This window comes from Nesoenas mayeri (genome assembly GCF_963082525.1).
Source record: "Nesoenas mayeri genome assembly, chromosome: 2".
In the NCBI taxonomy this organism is placed as follows: domain Eukaryota; kingdom Metazoa; phylum Chordata; class Aves; order Columbiformes; family Columbidae; genus Nesoenas; species Nesoenas mayeri.
In genome coordinates, this window is record NC_137543.1 from 102,582,875 (window position 1) to 102,592,932 (window position 10,058).

Here is a 10,058-nt window from a genome sequence, read left to right on the forward strand (position 1 = left end):
GCACTTATGTTTCTGAGAGTGCCTGTTTTTCATGAGAGCCAGAAGCAAAGAAACTTCCCTTCTATCTCTTAGTCTTAATAGTTTCCTTAATAAGCATATTTCTTGCTTTCATAACGCACTGCCTTCCTGTATAGTTCTGACATTGCAGTACTCAAGCTTCTCAGAGACTGTATCAATATACTAAAGCTGTTTAAAGACATTTCTATGCTTATTGACAAGCCATCATTAACCCATAAATGTTATTAATACTTTCTGCATGGTGAGTTTGAAAGGAAACGGAGTGATGTAATCAATTGTTTTAGTGTGCACTTGAACTGTTGCTCATAGCCTAGTTTGTGGAAATGCTGTATACCTTTGTGTTTCCATTTCTTCATGAAGTATGACAAGAACATGTTAGTTAATTAATTAACGTGTAGTTAATTTGGTATCAAAATAGCCCTAATGAAAATGTGCTTCTTTATAGGTGTGTGCTACAGATCCATAATTTCTCTTGGCCTTGCTGTCTTTCTAAAAATGGCAAACTTTCATCCATTGAAGCATGGTTGCTCTGAACTCGCAGTTGTTAGTTTGAAATTTTTAGTTTATTTGATACTGCTGTATGGCACACATAGTATCTGCATGTATTTGTTACCTTTTTGCATTCTCATGATAGAACTGTATCCACAGTAACTTCAGATTTGTAGTCTTGACTTGTGATTTAATCTTCTGGGGAGATCTGAAGACTGTCAAATAGATATTATGCAAGCTCCAAAAGTGAATTCTAGGATTCAGGAATCCTCAAGGAAAGGGACTAGGGAAATAACTTAGGAAAAATATAGAATCTCTTAGTCCTTTAAAAGCAGCTGCAGTTACAGTTTGTGAACCACTGAGGGAATTGCTGTTCAGAAATAGGAAGTAGTTTTCTCATCTGTCCTTATTTTATTCATGCTTTTGATTGTGACTTGAAAGAAATTGATTCTTCTGAATTGCAACATAAATGGACATGACCATCACTAACATGTGATTAATTGATGTTCCCAAATGGAACAGGTGCTTCAACTCATGATTTATCAAGTCTCTGAAGAGACTTTGTAGCTATTAAAAATGTAAAAAAAAAAAAGGTGGGGCGGAGGGGACAAACCACAAAAAAACAACCACACCTCCACACCTGCAACCCCTCACTCAAAAACAATTTTCCCCCATACTTATGATTTTAAGTCTAAGGTACTGTATATCTGTTGCGTTCAATGGAAATACAGAAGCCTATGGAAAAAAATATTATGAGGGAAGGTGAATAAATAACATGAAATATTTCTTCATTCTTAAGAGGAGCAAGTGAAATGGAAAATGGAGAACATAAAAGTGTGTATGAATGTGGAACCAACAATGTTGTGTTCTTACAGTTGTGATTTGAATTTCTGCTATTACAAGGGAAGAGTAGGCCCCATTGTGATTAGGTTGATTGGCTTTTGTTCTGTAATATGCACTTGTATGCATAAATAATCTAATGGAATGTAGCTAGTCTTCAATTCAGCCAGTCAAACGTTGTGTTACTGAGATCATGGGTCATGTTGGTAGTTCACCTAAAGGTATGTGAAATGGACAGCGGTTGTGACAGTATCTGAGAAAATAATAAGGTGCATTTTTCTGTATATTATTTTGTTGAGCTGCTGTGAAATTCCTTTTCAAAATTTTAATACTGCATAATCTACAAATGCTCTTTTTGACTGAATCTTGAGGTAATTGATTGTTCTGTGGCCAGGCTCAGCTGATCCATGACAGAAACACTGCTTCGCACTCAACTCCAGCAGTCAAATCAAGCATGGCTGCTGCTATGCCAGAAAAAGTGCAAATGACTTGGACTAAAGAAAAGTTTGTAGCTGAAAAGCATAAAAACAAAGATTTGAATGTGTCTGGCTTTAAAGATATTTTTAACATGAAGCCGTAAGTATATGTGTAGCCGTGTAGTGTTTAGAGTTTATTATTTGACTCTGTATTTTAGAGTGTGTGTGGGGGGGTGGTGGTGATTGTTCTGTTGTGGGTTTATTTTATATTTAATTTTTATTTTTATGTAGAGTTCATTACAAAGGTGATCTTTCCATGCACTTAAATGCCATCCTTATGAAACTAGCATGGACTTGGGTGGAGCAACAATGACTGTGAAGAATCATAGAATGTCCTGGGTTGGAAGGGAGCCACAAGGATCATAAAGTCTAACTCCTGTCCCTGCGTATGACAACCCCAAAATTCACACCATGTGTCTGAGGGTATTGTCAAGTTGCTTCTTGAACACTGTCAGGCTTGGGGCCATGACTACCTCCCTGAGGAGCCTGTTGCAGTGCTCCACCACCCTCTGAGGTGGTGAAGAACCTTTACCTAATGTCCAGCCTAAACCTCCCCTGGCCTATCTTCCTGCCATTCCCTTGACTGCTATCATTGGTCACCAGAGAGAAGAGTCATTCACAAGATCTTATTTTTTATTCTTTTAAATGGACATTCAGCCGTCATTCTGTAAACAAAGCAACATGTGCTTACATGTATGTCTTGTTATAAGTATTTTCTGTGACATATTTTTGTCTTTTTATTAATTTGAAGTCTTAAGCTCTTAAATAGGTAAGAGCTACTACCTTTGTCAAGCGTGATGTCGTAGACAGAATGGAATGGACTTCCTTGCTTCCTCATGTTATGATTCAAGCATACGCATGCATATCTTTTGAGTTCTGGAAGAATGCTGTTATAACCATGGCCTAGACTATTTTTTCCACATGCCTAAAGCAAAACTGTGGATGTCAAGGGGAATTTAAATATCTAAAGGAAATCTGAAATCTAGGTCTCATAGACAATGAAGTTAGAAGATGCAGTTAGAATTAGCACCTTAAAGTCTGATGTTGTTTTGTGGATTTGCTCTGAGCTTTTCAGAAACAGTTTGGCTTCTGCAAATTCCAAACATCACCTTGCTCACACTCTAAAGCACAGTTTTTGTTTTGGCCTGCATTATACTGTAATTCTTAGGGGCTTTTTTGTTAATATCTTGGGTGGGAGTGTTGATCTGTTGAACAGTAGGAAGGCTCTACAGAGGGATCTGGATGGGCTGGATCATTGGGCTGGGGCCATTTGTATGAGGTTTAACAAAGCCAAGTGCTGTGTCCTGCACTTGGGTCACAACAACCCCAGGCAGCACTACAGGCTTGGGGAAGAGTGGTTGGAAAGCTGCCTGGAGGAGAAGGACCTGGGGCTGTTGGTCAACAGGTGGCTGAACATGACTCAGCAGTGTGCCGAGGTGGCCAAGACGGCCAACAGCATGCTGGCTTGTATCTGCAGTAGTGTGGCCAGCAGGACTAAGTAAGTGATTGTGTCCCTGAACTTGTCACTGGTGAGGCCCCACCCTGAATACTGTGTTCAGTTTTGGGCCCCTCACTACAGGAAAGACATTGAGGTACTAGAGTGAGTTTGTAGAAGGGCAAAGAAGCTGATGAATGGTCTGGAGACTAGTCTGATGAGAAGCAGCCCAGGGAACTGGGGCTGTTTAACTTGGAGAAAAGGAGTCTGCGGGAAGACCTTATCACTCTCTACAACTATGTGAAAGGAGGCTGTAGCATGGAGAGTGTTGGTCTCTTCTCCCAAGTAACAAGTGATAGTACAAGAGGAAATGGCCTGAAGTTGCACTAGGGGAGATTTAGCTTGGATATTAGGAAAAAATTCTTCACAGAAAGGGTTGTCACGTGTTGGAACAGGCTGCCTAAGGAAGTGGTTGAGTTACCATCCTTGGATTTGTTTAAAAGGCATTTAGATGAGGCTCTTAGCGACATGTTTCAGTGCTAGAGTTAGGTTGTGGTTGGACTTTATGATCCTGAGGGTCTCTCCCAACTGAAATTATTCTATTATTGTATTTTGGAAATATTTCCTATTACTTGAGAATTGTGCAAGAGACAGACTTCAGATATTATTTTAAAACTACTATATGTGATTGGGAGTGGAAATTACAGTTCAAACTTGCTGTGCCTCTACAATATATTAATACTGTTGATTTAAAAATGTACCTAATGGCATGCACTTTTTTCTGTGCATTTGCTTCCCTTCCATGTAGAGAATGGGGAAATCTGTAAGTTGAAATTTCATTTCACTTAAGCAACCTAGGTTGTGTTCCCTGGTTCTTGTGGTCTTGTGCATTGTATGCATGTTGCCTAAATAATGATTTGCAATATGTGTATTTTTGTGTGTTGTTTTATGTACTGTGATTTAGCATTTTTCACTGAAAAATATTCTTCATTTTGACTTATGCTTTCTTCTAAATATTATCAACATTCCCTTCAAGGTAAGTCACAGAATGCGAATTTTATTTTCTGTAAGAATGTGAAACTTAACTAAATATTACACTGGTGTAGTCTTCTAATTAACTACATTAAAGTGAATGTATTTTTGTTCTGGAAAAACAGCCCACATTGTTCTATCCTTATTGTCCAAGTAGTTATATCACAAAGGGAACTTTCATTTTTTATCAAAAGCCAGTTCTTGCCTCCATTCTACCAACTCATGTATGTGCAGAAATAGCATAAGTACAGATATGCATTGGGTATGACAGCTTACAAAAATGGGACACTGCATCTCTATTCATGGGTGGAACTGACTTGTGACTGCTCTGCTTTTTCCAGAGCTCAGTGTTGCCTTTGTTTTGTCTGTTTAACAAATTGAGCTTCTTACAAAAACTTAAAAAACTTACTTTGTGTACCATGCATGGTTTCAGTTCTACCAGAACTTGAAGGCTAAATGAAGTTAATCAGCCTTGGTTCACATTGTACACAACGTACCTTTAGTTAATTTCAGCCTTTCAGTGCCTAATTCTTGCCCACTCCGTCAAAAATATGCACCCTCCATATTTCCCTTGCGTTTTATCTTTAGCTTGGCAATGTTTCTACTTCAGTATTTATACACCTCTTTAATTATACACTCTTTCTTCAGTTATTCTTTGGTCTTTTTGAGCTGCTGTTCTGCTTCTGAAAATCTGAGCTTCAAGTATTCTTCCTTATATGATTGTTATACAGTTGGGTCTTAGGATAGATGGTAGATGTGACAGAAAATTTCCCGAGGGAACTGATAAATTCAGTTTTGGAAATGTCATTGTCTTGAGGGAAAATGTGAAGAGAATGTGAAGCGAAGAGAATAATTTGAAATTATGAAGTTGGTCTCCACTGGCCACTAAATTTCAGGCCAAATGCCTTTGCTTTTTAATTGCCCTTGCAAAATCAAGGATGAAAATACTATATGAGACATACTATTTCTAATAGTGTTCTGTTAATGCATTTTACCCTTCATAGTAAAAATAAGACTTAATAGAATACAAGTACATATGATCCCAGCATTCTTCACCTTTCTTGGTCTCCTGTGTTTGAATGATCCTGTATCTGGTGGTTGTTCTCAGCTCCACAGTTATTTATATAATCTGAGGCTGTTGCTAGAAGATTCCAGGATTGTGTGTTGGTGTAGTCCACTGAAATGAATTCTGGTAGTAGAACAAAGTTGAGTTTCCTTTTGTAAATTCTGGCCTCCTAAACATTTGTCTTTTGGGAAAAGACATCTCATTCATTTCTATTGTTTCATTGAGCTGAAACAGTGCTGGAGTTTGTGCTGTAATTTTGATTGCTTAGTGGAATTTGAAAGATGCCGGCTGCCTGTCTCATGACCTGCTGCTGGTAATCTGCTGTTCCTCCCTCTGCCACAGGACAGCATGTGAGCCCAGCTCGGCAGGGGGCAGTTGTGCTTTTACTGGAAGACCACTAGTTCCAGTGCTACGAAAATTGCACAGGATAGAGCAACATATGTCTTATGTCAGCATAGCAGCTCTTGAGATGTGTTTCTGATGTTCCCTTTGAAGTGACTCAATTCACTTGTAAAGAATCTGCTTTGGGGCCGTGGATCTTTTTGATAAATGGCCTTAAGTAGAGTCTGGATGTTTCTGTTGCACTGTAGCATATGAATAGTTTCCAGTCTTTGTTAGTTTTACACAGATGGCAGTTTCTCAGGAACTGTAAGGAAACTCTTATTTTGTTCAGAAGAGCAACTAATCATCCATGGTAGATCCTAAAATAAGGAAATCTCTGAAGTCCTAGCAATTTCTTGCTTTTGCACACAAACTTAGTGATTATAGTTGTGGATGCACAAGAGAAGCATTAGTTACTATTGATAATGTAAGGAGAGAGGCTCAATTTCAGTTTATTGCTTACTGTCTTACTCTTGTGACATGAGAAGCTAGTGATTTTTTCAGAAGTTCTGTATTGTTTCTGAATTTTCTTCACCAGGCTTACAGTAATCTTGTATCCTTTCTAAAGGAGCATGAGGGCAATCTTATACTGTAATCTTTCCATCACATTCCTGTAATTCCTTTGTTTGGAATTTCTTGTACAAATCCAGTTACTTTTTTATATAATTCAACGAATTAGATTCTCAGTGTGTTTTCACTAAACAATTTCTACTGAAATTCAGTTTCTACTTCATCTTTGTAAAAGTTAACTGGCAATCAGAAGATTCATGCATTTTTGCAATCTACTTAGTATTGTTTGAATTTCAGAGTTACATGTTCTGTTCAAAGAAAAAATCTTATAAACCTAGGGAATGTATTTTCTCAAATTTATTTTGAGTGTGTACAAATACTAGTGTCCATGAAAACAGCTCATTCTACATGCGTATGGATTAAATATATAAATTTAAAGACATGTAATTCAAATAAATAAGTATTGTGACAATACTTAAAAATGTTTGTTTGCATGTTAGGAATCAGACAAATGTGAGAAGAATGCACACCGCTGTGAAGCTCAATGGAGTAGTGCTTGATAAATCACAGCATGCTCAGCTAGTTCTCTTGAATATGCCTGGACCTCCTAAAAACAGAAAAGGAGATGAAAACTGTATCCTCTACTATATTGCTTCCATATTTCTTCAAATTGGGAACTTGATTTTTGTGATGGTGGTGTTGTTTATTTGTTGGGATAACCATTAGTAATTGTAGTAAGCATGAGTTTACCTTTAAGAAAATTACTTTTGATTCCACAGAGTTTTAAGAAATGTTAACGGTGTTTTTTTGATGGAATTGATGTAAAGCATTTCTAAATTTTAAACTTATTGTAAAATAATATGTGCTTTAGTATTTTCTGGAGGTGAGTAGGGCAGAATTAGAATTTTCCCCCCAATTGGCCCTTACTTCCACTTAAACAAGCAAGTAGATTACATAATGGGACAGTAAAGGGTGACACAGGAAAACTCCTTGATGAAATTGTTGAATTTAATTTTTGCATTATATGTTAGACTTTTTGAGAGATTAGTGGTTGTTTTGTTTCTTTTCTGAATAGATTCCTTGACTTAATGATATTTCAGACATGGAGTTTTTGGAAGTTCTGACAGAAGGTCTGGATAGAGTTCTCCTGGTCCGAGGCAGTGGACGTGAAGTGATCACCATTTATTCTTAACTTGATTGCACATTTCGTTCAAACTCCCCTCCCAAATGAGAAAACAAACTTATTTGCCATAATTTGAGCAGCTTCATAAGAGTTCCAGTGCATTAAAAATTACCCATAAGCTGTATCTTCTGATAACATGTTCTGGTTTTCTGTTTAAAAATTGTATTTAAATTATATTTTAAGAGGATAAATTGATGTAGAAAATATTTCTGTAGTCAACTGGTAAATGGTGAATGGGTTAGGATGTTTATATGTAGCATATTCTGACAGTTGTTAAACTGGTGAAAAAGAAAATAATTGGTAAGGCAGTGGTATTTTTAAATATCTAGAAATGTAAGCAACTTTTGATTATTTTAATTTTTGTTCTGCATCTAAATAAAAGGGAAAGGTTTTAGGAAAAGTTGGCTTCCTCCCTTACCAAAATGCTGCTATGTTGGTTGTTTTGGGATTAGTCCTGGTTCAGGAAACTTCAGAAATATGTATGCCCACTCAAATTTGTCTATTACATGCATAAAGTGTTTCCTTGAAGTTCATAATTTGCTACACTTTTTAAAAAATCACATTTCTCTATTTAAAATACTTTGTTAGCTGAAGCCTCCAGGTGAAAGTAACAGTAAATTGACAAGTTATGTGTTTTGTTTTGTGTTTTTGTTTTGTTTTATGAGCTACTAGCAGTTATAGTATATTGCAGTTACACCAGTGAAACCTGAGAGCACCCAACTCATACAGAAGGCTATGATGTAGTCACTCCACCTGGTTGCAAATATAACTGTAACAATTGGTAAACCACAAGTTAGTTGATGAAATACAGTCTGTTTTCAAATATGTATATTTTGAAAGTGTTTGTGCTGCTGTTAAATCTGCTTTTCTGAACTGAATGACCTCTTCAGTGTTTCATTTTGGAATTTTTGAAAAATTTAGATGCTCAATAAAAACTTCTTGCTTCATTCAATTCTTCCCCTTTTTGGACACATTGTTTGCTGTTGATAATGTTTAGGACCTAATGTTTTTTGTTGGGTATTGGAAGATTGTTCTATTCTCATAGTTTATATATGATTAAATAAAACCATTCTTTTGTAATACAATCAACATATCTGCTCTGAGTGGGATAGCAGTGATGCAGGGCCCAAATTCCTCACTAAGTTCAAGGCCAGTGCTTTTATCTTGGTGCTCTCAGGCAAAGCAAAATTAAGTTATAAACAACCAAAGCTGAAAGTAGCTATTACCAGTCTCTGTAGCTTGATGTGCAGCAACAGAGGGAACACAGAAAAGTGATCAGATGACCCAGTTAACTTTAGACAACTGTCAAACACTGCTGGGGCACACCAAAAGGCACTTGGAAAGGCATGCTGTACACCAGAAGGCACCTGCATACCACTGTGTGTAGGTGTAGGTTTAGGCTTTAGTTAAGGATCAGGTGTATGTATAGGCATTCAGAGATACCCTGGGGGCACATCAAAGGCAATCCAGGGGCCCTTAGGTACAATGAAAGACAAAGACCTGTGGGCTACCAGAAGGCATCTGAAGGTGCTAGGTTTGCACAGCACATCAAGTAATAGATGAAAAGGCATTCTTGGACCACTGGGGAGGAGAGAAATGTAATCGGATGCCCTTGGTGCACTCTAAATATCTTTTGGCTTCTCTTAGGACATAATAAAAGGCTCTCAGAGGGCCATGGTGCAAGGCAAGGCTAATGGAGGCTCCTGTAGCCATACTGTAAGATACTTAGAGCCTGGTATGTGCAAAATGTCACTTGAAACCCTGGTTCACCTCAGAAACACTCTTGAGAGCAGTGGGGAGCACAGAAAACCCCTGATATGATTCTGGTACACTTGACACAGCTCCCAGATGTGCCTGAAGCATACTGAAAGGCATTCAGAAGGTCAAGATGAACAGTAACAATGGTACACCACTATGGGTGTCTTAGTCTTAGAGTCAGCAGTAGGTTTGGGCAAGGATGCTTTGCCTGGGGTGCTTCCAGTGCTTTATGTATAGCCAGGGTGCTCTGTCTGTCTTTCACTGAAATGTGAGTGCCTCCACATGCCTCTTGGTGTGTTTTGGAGACCAGCAGAGTGCATGTCAGGTCTCTACTTGCTTTTAGTTCCTTTTTAGTTGCCTTTTCCCTCACCAGCAGGATTGGCAAGAACACCAGCTGGGCTTTTCCCCATGCCCTTTGCTACTGCCCCCACCACCCCTGCCATGAGGTCTGTAGCCAGTTTTGATACTGTCCAGTTTTTCCCTGGTAGTATCATTTGTGCCCTCACAGAATAAGAGTTTAAGAGTTCAAATATTTCAAACTAAGATTGGGAGGGTTTTTTAATTTTGATACTGAATGCTTACAAATACATATATATTTAATAATAATTCTACTGAGAAATTATAGTCCTGAAATGCCTTGAAGACTAGAGTCTTTAGGAAATAAGCTAGTCTGATTCTAGGATGTAAGAGTTGCATTCTTATTCCTTTTAAAGAACTGAGTGAAAATGAAATGTCATTGTTTTAGCCTCTAAAATTCTTTTTGAGTATGTTCAGTAAGCACTTACTAGTTTGGCACCTAAACCTCCAAGTCTGTCACTGCAAGAACCTTGTGGTGTTTGAAACATCAGGAAATAAAATCAGGATCACTGT

At 37.8% G+C, this 10,058-nt stretch overlaps 1 protein-coding gene across 2 annotated transcripts in view; it reads left to right on the forward strand.

Annotated features, from left to right (window-relative positions):
• The window catches only part of SLC12A7 (solute carrier family 12 member 7), a gene marked incomplete at its 5' end in the record, with an annotated part of 67,889 nt that extends 60,405 nt beyond the window's left edge, over nucleotides 1-7,484 (forward strand). Inside the window, 4 exons of one of the 2 annotated variants that reach the window (XM_080338957.1) lie at nucleotides 1,742-1,923; nucleotides 4,067-4,081; nucleotides 6,748-6,881; nucleotides 7,348-7,484. In XM_080338957.1, the coding sequence (XP_080195083.1) occupies nucleotides 1,742-1,923; nucleotides 4,067-4,081; nucleotides 6,748-6,881; nucleotides 7,348-7,439 (423 nt within the window). In that variant the 3' untranslated portion in view covers nucleotides 7,440-7,484. The remainder of the gene's footprint in view (nucleotides 1-1,741; nucleotides 1,924-4,066; nucleotides 4,082-6,747; nucleotides 6,882-7,347) is intronic. The other variant, XM_080338958.1, reaches the window with a different exon arrangement.
• Between the last annotated feature and the right edge of the window lie 2,574 nt (nucleotides 7,485-10,058).